This window comes from Papio anubis, chromosome 1 (genome assembly GCF_008728515.1).
Source record: "Papio anubis isolate 15944 chromosome 1, Panubis1.0, whole genome shotgun sequence".
Lineage (NCBI taxonomy): Eukaryota > Metazoa > Chordata > Mammalia > Primates > Cercopithecidae > Papio > Papio anubis.
In genome coordinates this window covers 193,261,968-193,280,745 of record NC_044976.1, presented here as the reverse complement: position 1 = coordinate 193,280,745, position 18,778 = coordinate 193,261,968, and the positions used below count along the sequence as shown (strand labels likewise).

Here is an 18,778-nt window from a genome sequence, read left to right as displayed (position 1 = left end):
ACAAGAAGAGGCTTGAAAAATGCTTTTGCATTGGGCCTGCTCTCTTGCTCCTCCAATATTGCCAGGACAAACATACTGGATGGAAGATGAGACACATAGAACCTAATTGCCCTAATTACCCCAACTGAGGCCGCTAACTTGGCCGACAGCCTGTTGAACCCCAGGCATGTGAATAAGCCAAGACAAGATCAACCAAATCCAGCCAAGATCAACTGAATCCCACATTTGTGAGAAAAACAAATATTTATTTTTGCACACCACTGAGGTTTTGTGATTGCCCGTAAGGTCACATTATTGTGACTGAATCTTGACTCCATTGCACACTATAGATATAGCCATAGACAAGTCATTTAACATCTCTGAGCCTCAGTTTTTGAATTTATAAAATGGAAATTATAATAGTTTCTATCTCATATGGTCAATATTAAGACTAAATTATATATTTTGAGGTAAAGTACCTGATGTTTAATAAGTACTCACTAAAAATTATTATTCATTCATGTATTCAAACTGCACTTTCTTGATGGCCTATGTTACGCCAAGCACAGTGCTCAGCCTCAGGAATACTGAAGTGAATAATAAAGACATTTTGACCCAACTGCAGCCCTGGTTCTCTTATCTGACTCTTGAAGACCTTGATTCTAGCTTGCTAACAAAAAGAATAACAACTTTCTGCTTTCCGTGCTATTCATTTATTCATCATTATTGAGGACCTACTGTATATCAAGCACTGGGGATATAAGAATAAAGAAATAATTAGTATCTTCAAAGAGTTCACAGTGTAACAAGTGAAAAGTATAGCAAGTGAATAATTGTGATATAGGGTGAGGAGTGTTCTAATGTAGTCATATGCTATAGGAGGAGAAAAGGAAGAGGAAGGAGGAAGACAAAGGAGGAAAGAGCTTAACTGTCTAGCTGGGATGGGGAATTCATAGAGGAATGTCTATGAATCCCTCGAGCTGGGTTTCAAAAATTGACTGTGGTTTTCCCAATAAACCAGGAGTGGGTGGGTGCTGATGAGGACAATCTACTTAAACAACCCAGAGGAGGGGGCACAGGAGGAGATGAGTTTGGAAAGGCAGGTGGTACCCTGTATGTCATTGCAGAGATTTTCAACATCACCATGAAAATGACTAAAAGCCATCGAAGGATTTTAAGCTTCAAAGTGACACCCATAAATTGATGCTGAGCTTTTGGGGAATGTATGTCACTAAAGACTTAGAGGAGGAATAATATCTTACACTCTTCTAACCCTATTCAGCATATGGTTGACATAATTAGTAAATATTTAATAGTTGGTGATTGGGCCCATTTGGGTGCAAATAGATACTCAAATGAGAGGATTTTTTCTTTGGTTTGTACAACTTCGAAGAATCACCCTCATATTCTCAGATCTGAGGAGAGAATGGGTTCTTCTACCATGCCATAGTGTCAGTCAGATGGAGGAAAGATTAAGGATTTTGAAGTCTGGGACTTGGTCTGGGGAAAGCATAGATTTCAACTTCTTGAATTGGTTCCAAATCTTAAACGGGTGATTGCTTTGCTATCATAATTCTCCCACTTCTTTACTAAAATATACTTCAAAATCAATGCTCCACACTCACACTTTCTCAGTATGGCCCAAATACTGATACAATGGTCCAGAATCTCCAACACCTTTCATAACTTTCTTTGGAAGCTCTTTAAAAAAGTAGGCTGGTAGGTTGCTGCCATTGTAGGTGACAGAGTCACAGGTCACAATTCCTGGGTAGTACATCATCATCCTGGCAGCTATGTTGACTTTTTGACCAATGACTATAACAAGAAAGATAAAGTCAAAGATCAGGGAAATAACAGCTATTGAACTGAATGTAATCTGAAACATACTGTCCCCAAATAGCATGTTTACCCTTTACTCCCTTTGTCGCTCATGAGTGACATACAAGTCTAGCCTCAAGACCCATATTCAGCCAATGGCTGTTAACAAAATATGCAGGGAGTTAATCAGCCATTAGCAAAGTTTCTGCCTCACCTGGGAGGCCAAGAGAATCATCTGCTCAGGGATGGAAGGGCCTTGAGTATGGAGCAGGCTCTGTAAGTGGGATGGCCACAGCACTGAAGGCTCTCACAGAAGGTGTGAACTGGTCTTCTAATACAAGGTGGACAAACACAAGCTCGGGCCTGGGGTACTGATCCCCATATGAGACACAAAATCGTGTCTGTATGCTCCTATGAATAAACCTTCATTTGGCAATTTCTTGATTTAGTAAATGGGCTAGAAGAGGCGTGCATGGAGAATTGAAGCACAGGCTCTGAAGGCAGACTGTGCAGGGTTGAACACCAGCTCTACCTCTAACTATGTGCAAATTACTTGGGGCAATTACTTTAAATAACTCCTCATGCCTCCATTCTCTAACCTATAAAATAGGGATGATAACAGTATCTATCTCAGAGGGTAGTTTATGAAGATTAATGAGTTAATACACGCTTATCACTTTGAACAGCGGCTGGCTGCTTGTAAGCCCTCAATTAATATTACTACAAGTGAGGTAGCAAATGTGTCACTTTAACATAAACTTGAATACTTCTGAACAAGATACTCTTTTTAAAAACTATTTATTGTGGAGAAATTTGACCATAAAATAAAATATAATTTAATGAATTTCCGTATACCCATCACCCCATCCCAATAAGCCATTAGCCCATCTCCAATCCTGCCCCATCCTCACCCCCATACACTCCCCACCCTGTGTACTTTCGAAGAAAATCTCAGGCATTGTATCATTTCAGACATAACTATCTTGATATTTTACATATAGTCAGTATTTTAGATGCATTATTGCTGAAAATCTTAAACCCTGATAGGATGGAAGAGGGAAGTAATAGAGTCCTGAAATCTGGAGATAACATTTACTTACTACTACTCTCTTTTGAGAGTATCACTATTTTTCAGTAATATCAACATTCATAATTTTTAAGGAGTTCTAGCCTATTCCAGGAATTAAGAGAAGTAACTACTTATTGTTAACAGGAAATTATTACAGGAGTCCCTCATTCCATCAACATATAGCCTCCCACTGTTCCCCTCCCGTGACTACATATTTCTCATACTCATGCGGAGCCCCAGAAATGCACACTCTGCAAGCATTGAGAGCTCCATGGCTTGGCTCCATCTGGAAGACTCTCTGAGGACAGGGCCCATGTCTCACTCATTTTTGTGCTTCCTCCCTCAAAGCCCAGTGGCAAGGTGCTGTGTTTGTGGAAAGAAAAGTGGAGATGAGCTGACTCAGCACACCTGTGTACTCGTGTCTCACAGTGTGTCCAACGATCCCACAGAAGACAATCCCACTGGCAACGCCGATGGATACAGTTCTGGTGCAGGGGAGACAAGATTTGTGGGGAAAGAGACAAAGATAATGAGCATAGAGGAAGTGGGAAGGGTGGGAAATAATGCCTGGGTTGGGAAAGGGTGGGAAAGGATTTTCTCTATCCGTTGGAATCAGTTTATGGCATTTCTACATGGCCCGGAGATGCGAGGGAGGAACAACAGTTTAAGACACAGGACTAAGTTCTTAATTAATTCTTCTTTCTTTCCTGTTCCCTGCATGCCCTCCCCTACGTATGCCTCAAAAGGGTCAGGGACCACTGGGTGGGACCAGGGTCAACACTCACTGGATTTTGTGGACTTGAGAGCAGAAGTCAAATATATCCATAGCACATTCCAGAGCATGAGTGAGCTCGTCAGGTACCTTTTCCCCAGGGAAGCCAAAGATACAGAGGAAAGAGCAGCCCTGTGAGGGAGAGAGACAGCAACCACAGCTGATGGACAGTGTGCTTTCAACTGACGGGCCAGAAGGCTCAACAGAGAGCCCGCGGCAATTTTCGGCTTCTGAATCAAATTTCATCATGATTTCTCTCACAGTATTTTATTTCTAGTACACTTCAGTCACTTCTACTGCATCATCAACAGGAGGGCTTGAGCCCTGGAGAAGGGCTTGTTTTGCTCCAGATGTAGTGAATAGGGCTGAGCTATCTGTGTGCATGCTCCAGCTTACTCTCTCCTGGGACCAAGGTCCATGCTGCAAGGTGCTCAGTTTAAGTCTATGAAGCAGCAGCACAGAGCAGTGGAAAAGGCACCAGCTCTGGAATCAGAAAGTCTCTGTTCTCAAGCCACTTCTCAACTGTGGAAACTTAGTAAGTCAATTACAATCTAGGAACTTCGTTTATCTATCTGAAAATGGATATACTGTAGACCTGCTGAGATGCTTTTGCCTACTAAAAGAATTAATGTGTTATATATTCAAAAAGTCATCGTAAACTATAAAGTACTTTGCAGATACTGTTATCATTCTTAGGGATAAAGGCTTAAGCTGTGAGTAGGTTTTCTTTTCATAAAGCTAACTGTTCCATGCAATGATTCAACTCTAAAGCTTGGCATTTGTAGTATTAGTCACTTAAAAAAAGACCTCAGTCAGGTGCTGTTGTCTGTAAGAAAAGGGCATTGTGAATAAAGGATGATGGGTTGAAATTTTGAGTTTTTGACATGTTACATCCTGATAAAATGCAAAGAACGCTAAAATACCTCAGTTTCTTCAACCCTGTCCAAAAGAATTTGATCAACTATTAGATCTTTAAAAGAACTGGGATCTGCCTTGACGTGAAGGGAGAAACCCTGCTTCTAGGTATGTGTAAAGAGGGCCACCCCTTTGGGGGAAGCAGGGAGCCCATTTGCCTGCAAATTTATGTAGTGGCCTGGCAAGAGCTTTTGATTCCCCCAGCTCTCATTTATTGCGTGCTGACTCTAAGATAGGCATTACACCAAGTGCCTCACACATATTACATTATTTAAAACTTTCCACAATCATTTGAGGCAAATACTATCCCCATTCAAAGAGGAATAAACCAAGGCTCAGAGAAGTTCAATGACTTGCTAACTCTCACAGCTGAGAATCTCTGGAGCCACGTCTGCAAGACACGAAAGATTATTCTCTTAGATTCTATACTCTTTTCTTATGATACCCATGAATCAATATTGAAGAAGATACTGGAGGCACCAGGCTGGAAGTAATCCCTTTCCCAGAACTCCCATAGCACAGAGTTAGTTTGTCTCATATGGAATGCATGCTTTCTGCCTAGTTGTGTCAATGTGTGTGTTACTCATCTCTGCTGCCCAGCCCTAGTTTTTCATCTTCTATGAAATGCTCAGTAAATGCTTGTTGTATTAGTGAGTGAGTGGATGCAGGGCAGTAATTAAGTGCTCTGCTTTTAATACACAAAAGGAATTGAGATGGGAAATCAATTCTCATATATGCATCTGTGGTCCTTTGTTCATCACATCACTTTTCTCTGAATTGATTAAGAACAGAGTGAAGACCAGGTGCAGTGGCTCACGCCTGTAATCCCAGCACTTTGGGAGGCTGAGGCAAGTGGATCACTTGAGGTCAGGAATTCGAGACCCACCTGGCCAACATGGCGAAACCCCATCTCTACTAAGAATACAAAACTTAGCTGGGTGTGGTGGTGCATGCCTGTAATCCCAGCTACTCAGGAGACCGAGTCAAGAGAATCACTTGAACCTGGGAGGCGGAGGTTGCAGTGAGCCAAGATTGCACCACTGCATTCCAGCCTGGGCAACAGAGCAAGACTCCATCTCAAAAAAAAAAACAGAGTGAAAACACCTGGGAGCAGAGGCAGTGCCCTCCCTACCATGGATGAAAATAAAGGGGGAACTGGAGGTGTTGACATGGCAAGTGGGCATTCTTGGAAACAAGCTTCTGGGGTGTGAAGGTTGCTAGACTCCTGACCCGAAACTCCTGGGTAATACATCACGCGCTGGGCTGGAGACTTACGTGTAGTGAGAGGTAGCCCAGCGTAGTGAGCTCAGACAGGGATGGCAGACTGCCTGGGTTTGAATCCCAGCCTCCCCCTTTACTAGCTTGATGATCATGAGCAAAACGTAATCTCACCTTGTCCTTGTCCTGGCATCCTAATCTCTGTTTCAGCATCCTCATCTATATAATGAGGATAATGACAAGAGCACTTACCACTCAGAGTGGTCATGAGGATGAAATGAGTCAATACAGATCAGGTCCTGAGAACAGTGCCTGGCACAGAGTAAGTGCCATATCCACCATAGAAGTTGTAATTATAAAGACTGGCTTTCTAGGTTAAATTTCTTTTTTTGTTTGGTTGAGACGGAATCTTACTATATAGCCCAGGCTGGAGTGCAGTGGCGTGATCTCTATTCTCTCCGTCTCACCAATGTGCTTGTCCATGAATGCTAACCTCAAACTATTGGTAGGTTCCCATCCCATAGTTCACACTTACCTTGTCAAACATGAAGACTTTATTGATTTGGCCTTGGAAGATCTTCAGGACAGAAGTGATGTGTATATAGGCATCCTGGATGGCTGGGCCTATCTCTTCTGCTTTGTCTTGGTCTTCAAACATCAGGTTCACAAACACAGTCGTCACTGGGCGAAGCTCAGACAAATAGCCCTGAAGCTGCTTGTCATCAATCTGCAAAGTAGACAGCAGCTTTCTGTAGGTGTCCTTGGCAGTGGATCCCTCCCCCAACACTGCCCCCACCTCATACCTGAAATCATCTAGGGAATGTCTGCCTCAGAATGTGTGAGGTAAAACGTGACAGAGCCAGCATGCCTGAAGTCGAGCAGATGGAAATAGAACCAAAATCCCTCTCTTCCAGTGGGGACTTATGCATGTGCTAATTTTTGGCCAGCAACCACTCCATTACCCCAACAGCTGGCTTCCTCATGCCAATATGAGCCATCGCAATAAGGGAAAGAACTACTGTTCTTTTTGGCTCTCTTAGTTTTTAAAAAAATTTAAAATTTTTTTAATTTTTGTAGATCTATAGTAAATGTACATATTTATGTGTTACATGAGATATTTTGATACAGGCATGCAATGTGTGATAATCACATCAGGGTAAATGGATTATTCATCCCCTCAAGCATTTATTGTTTGTGTTACAAACAATCCAATTATACTCTTTTAGTTATTTTAAAAATGTATGGTTGTGTTAGTCCGTTCTCCCACTGCTATAAAGAACTACCTGAGACTAGGTAATTTACAAAGAAATGAGATTTAATTGACTCACAGTTCCCTGGGCTGTACAGGAAGCATGGCTGGGGAGGACTCAAACTTATAATACGGGGGAAGACGAAGGAGAAGCAGGCATGTCTTATATGGCCAGAGGAGAGCAGGGGGAAGTGCTACACACTTTTAAACAACCAGATCCCATGAGAACTCATTCACTATCATGGGAACAGCAAGGGTGTAATCTACCCCTATGATCCAATCACCTTCTACCAGTCCCCTCCACCAACATTGGGGATTATAATTCAACATGAGATTTGGGAGGGGATACAAATCCAAATCATATCAATGATTATATTATTTTTTACTATAGTTACTCTGTTGTGCTAGCAAACACTAGGTCTTTCTCATTCTTTCTCATTTTTTGTACTCATTGACCATCCCCAATTCCTCCTCATCCCCCACTACCCTTCCCAGCCTTTGATAGCCATCCTTATATTCTCTATCCCCATGAGTTCAATGGTTTTATTTTTTATTTTTATTTTTATTTTTTTGAGACAGAGTCTCGCTCTGTCGCTCAGGCTGGAGTGCAGTGGCACGATCTCGGCTCACTGCAACCCCTGCCTCCTGGGTTCAAGTGATTCTCCTGCCTTAGCTTCCTGAGTAGCTGGGATTACAGGCACGTACCACCACACCCGGCTAATTTTTGTATTTTTAGTAGAGATGAGGTTTCACCATGTTGGTCAGGCTGGTCTCCAACTCCTGCCCTCATGATCTGCCCGCCTCGGCCTCCCAAAGTACTGGGATTACAGGCATGAGCCACCGTGCCCAGCCCAACAGTTTTAATTTTTAGCGCCCACAAATAAGTGTGAACATGCGGTTTCTCTTTCTATACCTGGTTTATTTCACTTAACATATTGACTTCCAGTTCCATTCATGTTGTTGCAAATGACAGATCTCATTCTTTTTTATGACTGAATAGTACTTCATTGTGTAAATGTACATTTTCTTTATCCATTTCTCTGTTGATGGACACTTAAGTTGCTTCCAAGTCTTGACTATTGTGAATAGCACCGCGGTAAACATGGGAGTGCAGATATCTCTTCAATATATTGATTTCTTTTGAGTATGTATCTAGGAGTAGAATTTCTAGATTGTATGGTAGCTCTATTTTTTAGCTTTTTGAGGACTTGCAAACTGTTCTCCATAGTGGTTGTGCTAATTTACATTCTCATTAACAGCATACAAGGATTCCCTTTTTTTTCGCATCCTGTCCAGCATTTGTTATTGCCTGTCTTTTGGATAAAAGTCATTTTAACTGGGATGAGATGATAATCTTATTGTAGCTTTGATTTTCATTTATCTGATGATCAATGATGTTGAGCACCTTTTCACATACTTGTTTGCCATTTGTATGTCTTCTTTGAGAAATGTCTATGTAGTTTTGTTTTGTTTTTTTTTTTTTTTTTTGAGACACAGTCTCACTCTGTTGCCCGGGCTGGAGTGCAGTGGCACATCTCAGCTCACTGCAACCTCCGCCTCCCAGGTTCAAGCGATACTCTTGCCTCAGCCTCCTGAGCAGCTGGGATTACAGGCGCCTGCCACTACACCCAAGTACTTTTTTGTATTTTTAGTAGAGATGGGGTTTCACCATGTTGGCTAGGCTGGTCTTGAACTCCTGATCTCATGATTTGCCCGCCTCGGCCTCCCAAAGTGCCGGGATTACAGGTGTGAGCCACTGTGCCTGGCCTTATTCAGATCTTTTACCCATTTTTTAAATTGCATTATTAGATTTTTTTCTAAGGAGCTGTTAGAGCTCCTTATATATTCTGGAGATTAATTCCTTGTCATATGGGTAGTTTGCAAATACTTTCTTCCATTTCTTCGCTTTGTTGACAGTTTCTTTTGCTGTGCAGAAACTTTTAAAGCTTGATGTTAAAATCAATGTGCAAAAACCACAAGCATTCCTGTACACCAATAACAGACAGAGAGCCAAATCATGAGCGAATTACCATTCACAATTGCTTCAAAGAGAATAAAATACCTAGGAATCCCACTTATAAGGGATGTGAAGGACCTCTTCAAGGAGAACTACAAACCACTGCTCAATGAAATAAAAGAGGACACAAACAAATGGAAGAATATTCCATGCTCATGGAGAGAAAGAATCAATATCATGAAAATGGCCATACAGCCCAAGGTAATTTATAGATTCAATGCCATCCCCATCAAGCACCAATGACTTTCTTTACAGAATTGGAAAAAACTACTTTAAAGTTCATATGGAACCAAAAAAGAGCCTGCATTGCCAAGACAATCCTAAGTCAAAAGAACAAAGCTGGAGGCATCATGCTACCCGACTTCAAACTATACTACAAGGCTACAGTAACCAAAACAGCATGATACTGGTACCAAAACAGAGATATAGACCAATGGAACAGAACAGAGCCCTCAGAAATAATACCACACATCTACAACCATCTGATCTTTGACAAACCTGACAAAAACAAGAAATGGGGAAAAGATTCCCTATTTAATAAATGGTACTGGGAAAAGTGGCTAGCCATATGTAGAAAGCTGAAACTGGATCCCTTCCTTACACCTTATACAAAAATTAATTCAAGATGGATTAAAGACTTAAATGTTAGACCTAAAACCATAAAAACCCTAGAAGAAAATCTAGGCAATACCACTCAGGATGTAGGCATGGGCAAGGACTTCTTGACTAAAACACCAAAAGCGATGGCAACAAAAGCCCAAATAGACAAATGGGATCTAATGAAACTAAAGTGCTTCTGCACATCAAAAGAAACTACCATCAGAGTGAACAGGCAACCTACAGAATGGGAGAAAATTTTTATAATCTACCCATCTGACAAAGGGCTAATATCCAGAATCTACAAAGAACTTAAACACATTTACAAGAAAAAAATTAAACAGCCCCATCAAAAAGTGGGCAAAGGATATGAACAGACTTCTCAAAAGAAGACATTTATGCAGCCAACAGACACATGAAAAAATGCTCATCATCACTGGCCATCAGAGAAATGCAAATCAAAACCACAATGAGACATCATCTTATACCAGTTAGAATGGCGATCATTAAAAAGTCAGGAAATAATAGGTGCTGGAGAGGATGTGGAGAAATAGGAACACTTTTACACTGTTGGTGGGACTGTAAACTAGTTCACCCATTGTGGAAGACAGTGTGGTGATTCCTCAAGGATCTAGAACTAGAAATACCATTTGACCCAGCCATCCCATTACTGGGTATATACCCAAAGGATTATAAATCATGCTGCTATAAAGACACATGCACGTGTATGTTTATTGCAGTACTATTCACAATAGCAAAGACTTGGAACCAACCCAAATGTCCATCAGTGATAGACTGAATTAAGAAAATGTGACACATACACACCATAGAATACTATGCAGCCATAAAAAGGGATGAGTTCATGTCCTTTGTAGGGACACAGATGAAGCTGGAAACATCATTCTGAGCAAACTATCGCAAGGACAGAAAACCAAATGCCACATGTTCTCACTCATAGGTGGGAATTGAACAATGAGAACGCTTGGATGCAGGGTGGGGGACATCACACACTGGGGCCTGTCGTGGAGTGGGGGGAGGGGGAGGGATAGCATTAGGAGATATACCTAATGTAAATGACGAGTTAATGAGTGCAGGATACCAACGTGGCACATGTATACATATGTAACAAACCAGCACATTGTGCACATGTACCCTAGAACTTAAAGTATAATTTAAAAAAATACAAAAATAAAAGATTAAAAAAAGCTCATAAATGAAACTAAGTTTTTATCTGATAAAATAATTCTAAAAAAAAAAAACTTGATGTTATCCCATTTGTCCATTTTTGCTTTGGTTGCCTGTGTTTGTGGGGTATTACTCAAGAAATCTTTGCCCACTCCAATGTCCTTGAGAGTTTCTCCAATATTTTCTTGTAGTAGTTTCATAGTTTGAGGTCTCAAAGTCTTTAATCCATTTTGACTTGATTTTTGTATATAGTGAGAGATAGGAGTCTAGTTTCATTCATCTGCATATGGATATCCAGTTTTTCCCAGCACAATTTATTGAAGGGATTGTCTTTTCCTTAATGTATATTCTTGGCTCTTTTGTCAAAAATTAGTTCACTATAGATGTATGAATTTATTTCTGGGTTTGCTGTTCTGTTCCACTCCTCTACGTGTCTGTTTTTATGCCAGTACTATGCTATTTGGGTTGCTATAGCTCTGTGGTATAGTTTGAAGTCAGGTAATATGATTCCTCCTGATTTATTCTTTTTCCTTAGGATAGCTTTAGCTACTCTGAGTCTTTTGCGGCTCCATGTTAATTTGAGAATTTTTTTCTATTTCTGTGAAGAATGTCATTGGTATTTTGATAGGTATTATATTGAATCTGTAGATTGCTTTGGTTAGTACGAATATTCTTCCAATCGATGAACATGGAATATCTTTCATTTTTTTTTGTGGACTCTTCAATTTCTTGCGTCAACATTTTATAGTTTTCATGGTAGAGATCTTTCACTTCTTTGGTTAATTACTAGGTACTTTATTTTATTTTAAGCTATTGTTAACAGGATTACTTTCTTGATTTCTTTTTCAGATTGTTCACTGTTAGCATATAGAAATGCTGATTTTTGTATGATGATTTTGTGAATTCACAAAACTGTGACTTTGTTGAATTTGTTTATCAGTTCTAATGGTTTTTTGGTGGAGTCTTTAGGTTTTTCCAAATATAATAAGATAATCTGAAAACAAGGATAATTTGACTTTTTCCTTTCCAATTTGTATGCCATTTCTTTCTTTCTCTTGTCTGATTACATAGGACTTCCAGTATTATGTTGAAAAACAGTGGTAAAGTGGGCATCCTTGTGTTCCAGATCTTAGAGGAAAGGCTTTCAGTTTCTCCCTATTCAGCATGATACTAGCGGTTGGTCTATTGTATATGGCTTTTCTTATGTTGAGGTATGTTCCTTCTATACACAGTTTTTTGGGAATTTTTATCATGAAGGGATGTTGAATTTTATCAACTGCTTTTTCAGCATCAACTGAAATGATAATATGGTTTTTGTCCTTCATTCTGTAGATAAGACATATCACAGTGTTTGATTTGCATATGTTCAACCACCCTTGCATCCCTGGGATAAAATCCCACTTGATCATGATGGATGATCTTTTTAATCCAGTTTGCTAATATTTTGTTGAGGATTTTTACATCAACATTCATCAGAGATACTGGCCTGTAGCTTTCTTTTTTTGATGTACTTTTGTCTGGTTTTGGTATCAGGTAATACTGGCCTCGTAGAATGAGTTTGGAAATATTCCCTCCTCTTCTATTTTTCAGAGTAGTTTGAGTACGGTTGGTATTAGTTCTTCTTTAAGTGTTTGGTAGAATTCAGCAGTGAAGACTTCGAGTCCCAGGCTTTTCTTTGCTGGGAGACTTTTTATTATGGCTTCGATCTTGTTCCGTGTTGTTCATCTGTTCAGGTCTTAGATTTCTTCAGGGTCCAATCTTGGTAGGATGCATGTGTATAGGAGTTTATCCATTTCTTCCAGATTTTCCAATTTATTGGCATATAGCTGCTCATAGTAGCCACGAATGATCCTTTGAATTTCTGTGGTATCAGTTATAATGTCTCCTCTTTCATTTCTGATTTTATTTATTTGGGTCTTTTCTCTTGTTTTCTTAGTTAGCATGGCTAAAAGTTTCTAAATTCCTTCTCTGTGTTATGTTGAATTTCTTTGAGTTCCTCAAACAGCTTTTTTGAATTACCTGTCTGAAAGGTCACATGTCTCTGTTTCTCTATCCTGGTGCCTTATTTAGTTCCTTTGTGAGGTCATGTTTTCCTGGATGGTTTTGATACTTGTGGAAGTTCGTCAGTGTCTGGACATTGAAGAGTTAGGTATTTATTGTAGCCTTTGACATTTAGGCTTGTTTGTACCTGTCCTCCTTGGGAAGGCTTTCCATATATTCAAAAAAACTTGGGTGTTGTTATCTAAGCCATATCTGCATTACAGAGCACCCCAAGTGCAGTAATGCTATGGTTCTTGCAGACTCATAGAGGTACCACCTTTGTGGTCTTAAATAAGATCCAGAAGGATTCTCTGGATTACCAGGCAGAGACTTTTGTTCTCTTCCCTTACTTTCTCCCAAACAAACGGAGTCTCTATTTCTCTGTGCTGAGCTGCTTGGAGCTGGGGGTGGAGTCACACAAGTGCCCTTGTGGCTACCATCACTGAGACTGCACTGGGCCAGCCCTGAAGCCAGCACAGCACTGGATATTGCCCAAGGCCCACTGTGACTACTACCAGGCTACCACCTATTTTTGTTCAAGGCCCTAGTGCTCTACAATCAGCAGGTGGCAAAGGCAGCCAGGCACGTGTCTTTCCCTTCAGGGTGACGAGTTCCCTCAGGCCCCGTACAGGTCCACAGATGCCATCTGCTAGTTTGGCTCTCTTATTTTTATAGTTAGGAATAAGAATAGCATGCTATGTAATTCAACCTTCTATTTTCATTAGGTTTCTTCTGGAATGTTTTCACATTCTATCCTACACTATGTTCAAACAAACTGAAATCAGTATTATTATCACCATTTTACTGATTAGATAACTGATGTATGGAGAAGTAACACAACTTTCCCAAGGTCACATAAGGACACAATAAACTAGAACCCAAATCTCCAGACTTCTCATCCAACATTTATTTATTTATTTTTATATTTATGTATTTATTTATTTTTGAGACAGAGTCTTGCTCTGTCACCCAGGCTGGAATGCAGTGGCATAACATCGGCTCATTGCAACTTCTGCCTCCCGGGTTCAAGCGATTCTCCTGTCTCAGCCTCCTGAGTAGCTGAGATTACAAGTGTGCGCCACCACGACTGGTTAATTTTTGTATTTTTAGTAGAGACAGGGTTTCACCATGTTGGTCAGGTTGGTCTTGAACTCCTGACCTTGTGATCCGCCACCTCGGCCTCCCAAAGTGCTGGGATTACAGGCATGAGCCATTGCACCTGGCTCATCCAACATTTAATCTGCCACACCCTTCTGCCTCTCTGGGGTGGTATATTTCATTTCTTCTCTCCAACACAACAGGCACAGGGAAAAGAAAGGAGAATGTTCCCAAATTATCCCTGCCAATCATCACTCCTGAATTTTGTTAATTAAGTACATAGCAAACCAATGGGGGAAAATCACTGCACTTTCTCCTCGAAATAGCACAGAAGTGTCAGATTCTCCAATGACAATGTGAAGCACATTTTCTAGATTAAAGAATTGGTATAGGGAATAATGCAGCCATGCTTCCTAACTGCCTAGAAGGTCCTGGTTTCATGTAATTTTATTCTTTTTATAAAAGGGATTTAATAATTTCTAATTAACCAATGTGCTAATTTCTTTCTTTCTTTCTTTCTTTTTTTAGAGAAGGGTCTCACTCTGTCCCGAAGGCTGGAGTGCAGTGGCGCCATCTCGGCTCACTGCAACCTCCATCTCTTTGTTCAAGTGATCCTCTCACCTCAGCCTCCTGAGTAGCTGAGGCTACAGGCACATGCCACCACACCCAACTAATTTTTGTATTTTTGTAGAGATGGGGTTTTGCCATGTTGTCAAGGCTGGTCTTGAACTCCTGGGCTCAAGTGATCCACCTGTCTGGGCCTCCCAAAGTGCTGGGATTACAGGCATGAGTCTGGCCTTGATTTTTCAAATAAAATCATTCACAAGTAAATAAAAAAACTTCTGTCAGACTATGTATTCTGAGTTTTGGCTTGGAAAAGAGGACTACAGTATCTTTAAGGACTTCTTTGGGTGCAGGGGCTGGTTTTGGGAAAGTTGTAAAAGGTTGTCTTTGGTCTTGTTTTCAACCCTCTTAGCTGTACCTCTTCGCCAGGTAAACATTTTTCCTACCTGGAATTTTCCCAGTGACTCACAGAGTCCATCTTATATTCCATTGCTAAAGACCTGCGAGCCAGGCCGGGCTGGGTGGCTCAAGCTCAATCCCAGTACCTCTGGGAGGTTTGACGGGCTGACTACAAGGTCAGAGATCGAGACCATCCTGGCTAACACGGTGAAACCCCGCCTCTCTACTAAAAAATACAAAAAATCCAGCCGTGGGCGCAGGTGGCGGCACCTGTAGTCCCAGCTACTCGAGGCTGAGGCAGGAGAATGCATGTAAACCCAGGAGGCGGAGCTTGCAGTGAGCTGAGATCCGGCCACTGCACTCCAGGCTGGGCGACAGAGCTTGTGACTGGCCTCAAAAAAAAAAAAAAAAAAAAAAAAAAAAAGACCTTGTTTTCAGCTGGTTGCAATTAAAGAAGCATAATGTATTATAGCTCTTGAGAATGGCTAGGGGAGAATGGGGTGACTTTTTTAAGCTTCGAAAGCCATAAAGAATCAAGCAATTGCAGGCACTAGGGGTAATGTTTTTACAGTGAGCTGAAGTGGCAGGGTGCATTCTGATACCTCTCCAGTTCACTTATGAAGGCAGCTACCCACTGGACAGGACTTTGTTACAAAGATTTCCTCCAGGACACAACAGCATTTTGATGGGACTAAGTATCAAAGCAGGCATATATTAGGAGGGTGGATAGCCTGTCAAAAATTGTAGAATTCAGACAGACCAGGGTTCAAATCCTAGCTATATCTTTTACTTGACAACCTCAGGAAAGGTTGTAGTGTTCTCTGGGTCTCAGTTTTCTTATACATATAAAATGGGGATAAAAATATCTACCAAGGACTGTAAAGAATAAATACATGAACTAGCAGAGTGACTGGCATATGGTGAGCGGTCAGAGACAGTTATTATTCACATGGATTAATAAATTTGAGAGAATCAAGATTAAGAGAATAAAAAGAGAAAACACTGGAGGGTGGAGGGAGCTCAGAGTATACTTATTACCTGCATTGTTAAATCTCAAAACTTAAGATCTAATGCAAATGACTTGGAGAAATAGTGTGCCAGTGTTCATCCACTTGAAGTCTTTCTGCAATGTGGCATACAGAAAGGGTGCCCACATGTTCTTATATGCTTGCAACAGCTCCCATTTGCCCAATTATATAAGCAACGCAGTCTTATTTTATGCCTGTTGTCAGATTATAATTGTGAATAATGCCCTCTTTTAAAGTACTGAGATTTGAACAATGAATTTCACAGTCACCTACACATAGAGAATGTCTTTTTAGGCTCAGCGTGGTGGCTTATGCCTGTAATCCCAGCACTGTGGGAGGGTGAGGCGGGCAGATCGCTTCAGGTCAGGAGTTTGAGACCAGTCGGGCCAACATGGTGAAACTCCATCTCTACTAAAAATACAAAAAGTTAGCTGGGTGTGGTGGCACATGTGGGAGGCTGAGGCGGGGGAATTACTTGAACCCCGGAGGCGGAGGTTGCAGTGAGCTGAGATCATGCCGCTGCACTTCAGCCTGGGTGACAGAGTGAGACTCTGTCTCAAAAAAAAAAAAGAAAGAAAGAAAAGAAAAGGAAGTCTTTTTATGTTAATGGAACATTTTACTATTTACTAGTAGCTGCTGGGTTTTTTACTTAAATCTTAAAACTCCAGCTGTCCAGATCCCTGACATCCCCAAAGCCTATAAATTCAATTATGAAAATACCTGCTTCAAAATGCTTTCCATCACATACTTTTGTAGGGACATCTCCAGTTCAGGATCAGGCTTCAGCGTGCACACAAGCCTCAGGAGGTCTAAGAAGGCAGAAGGAGGGCGCAGGCTCAGAGAGGGAAGTTTGGCTCCGCAGTGCTAGCCAGAGGAGTCTCCCAGTCCCTATTCTCTTGGGCATTGAGCCGTCCTGTCTTTACAGTTGTCAGGAGACTCTGGGACACCTAGGGGCCGGGTATGGTGGCTCACGCCTGTAATCCCAGCACTTTGGGAGGCTGAAGAGGGTGGACCACGAGGTCAGGAGATTGAGATCATCCTGGCTAACACGGGGAAACCCCGTCTCTACTAAAAATACAAAAAATGAGCCAGGCGTGGTGGCGGGGGCCTGTAGTCCCAGCTACTTGGGAGGCTGAGGCAGGAGAAGGACGTGAACCCGGGAGGTGGAGCTTGCAGTGAGCCAAGATTGTGCCACTGCACTCCAGCCTGGGCGACAGAGCGCGACTCCGTCTCAGAAAAAAAAAAGAAATTGGAAGGAAACTAAGCAAAGATTACTGAAAATAGGTGATTTGAGAAGTAAAGGCAAAACTGGAAAAGAATAATACTCTTGAACCCAAGGAAAAAGGAGAAGGTAGTGTCCAAGAAGAGTGTAAGCTACGGTCAACCACCTAGGATGAGGCCTGAGAAGAGGTCACCTGGTTTGGCAAATTAATGGTCCTTGGTGGCCTTGACATAAACAGTCTCAGTAGACAGCAGAGGACCAGGGCAGAAGATAGATGGCAGCGGTGCAAGATTGAAGAGCAGGTGAGCATAGACATCAAGGTGATTGCAATTAATATTTATTGGATGAATAAATAAATAAGGGGATACGAGAACAGGTATAAATACATTTACAGATTACTTTTCTGAGAAGTTTATTGGTGAAGGTTAGGAGGGGAAAGCAGCACACAAAGAAGCTTTACTTTTTCTTTTATCCTAGGGGATACTTATTAATGTTTGATGGATGAGGGAAAGGAGTCAGTGCCTAGGGAGAGGTGGAGGGTATGGGGAGTGTCATACTTAGAACTGCTGTCCCAGAGAATGAGATGTAGGTACCCTTTGTGTGCTGATAAGGACCAGGAGCTGTGTTGAGGAGCTCACCCACTAGTAATGAAGCTATTGGCATTGGTATAAGACCCTACTGACCACTGGTAGAGGCGAAGGCGTTTTTCCATGGTGGGTACTTACTTTTGTGCTTACCAGAAGGATAATAATTCATGAAGGTCATACACTTTGTGAAAAATTCATCAAATTTAAAAGAAGAGGGTGGTTTTAAGAAGTTAACCTAAATAAAAGGAAATGAGAAGTTTTCAGTTATTCTGAGAACCGTTTAATCCTTCGGAGTGTAATTTCTCAGCAGAAAGTCAGAGAGTATGCTTTTGACTGCACAGTGATTGGCACACTTAAAACACCAAAAATCTTTTGTAAAATTGAAATTTTAAATTAAAAATTTAAAAAGTCTTTCCAATTACAGTATTCACTCAGATCTCAATGTTTGGTATATGCACAGAGAGGGTCATTCCAAGGGGGACTAATCTTATACTTTTCCACCCTTAGAACTTTTTCCTGCTTTTTTTCTTTCATAACATTTTAATTCAAATAAAACCTGGTTAAACTGCACACCATTTCTTTCTCATAAGTGTTAAAGGACGGGGGCTGATGGCCAAAAAGAAATTAGGAGCATCACCAGTCATAAGACATCAAGATCATGAGACGCATGTGATGACACACTGAGAATGGCACGACCTCACTTTTGTGGTATTCTTGCAAAAAAAAAAAAGCATAAACTTAGTCCAATAAAGAGAAAACATCAGGCCTGTAATCCCAGCATTTTGGGAGGCTGAGGTGGGCAGATTGCTTGAGCTCAGGAGTTTGAGACCAGCCTGGGTAACAATGGTGAAATCCTGTCTCTACCAAAAATCCAAAAAAAAAAAAAAAAAAAAAAAAATTAGCCAGGCGTAGTGGCACAGGTCTGTGGTCCCAGTTACTCAGGAAGCTGTGGTGGGAGAATTACTTGGGACTGGGAGTTAGAGGTCACAATGAGCTGAGATCATGCCGCTGCACTCCCCGC

General features: G+C 41.2%; 1 protein-coding gene across 5 annotated transcripts in view; it reads right to left on the bottom strand.

Moving 5' to 3' along the window:
* ADCY10 (adenylate cyclase 10) overlaps positions 1-18,778 on the bottom strand; it is a 98,103-nt gene that overhangs the window by 61,039 nt on the left and 18,286 nt on the right. For 4 of the 5 annotated variants that reach the window (XM_021930898.2, XM_021930901.2, XM_021930908.2 and 1 more), the window contains 6 exons: positions 17,896-17,992; positions 16,669-16,757; positions 6,307-6,498; positions 3,652-3,770; positions 3,275-3,351; positions 1,605-1,794 (listed from right to left, as the gene is read on the bottom strand). In XM_021930898.2, coding sequence (XP_021786590.1) covers positions 1,605-1,794; positions 3,275-3,351; positions 3,652-3,770; positions 6,307-6,498; positions 16,669-16,757; positions 17,896-17,992 — 764 coding nt within the window. The remainder of the gene's footprint in view (positions 1-1,604; positions 1,795-3,274; positions 3,352-3,651; positions 3,771-6,306; positions 6,499-16,668; positions 16,758-17,895; positions 17,993-18,778) is intronic. The other variant, XM_021930904.2, reaches the window with a different exon arrangement.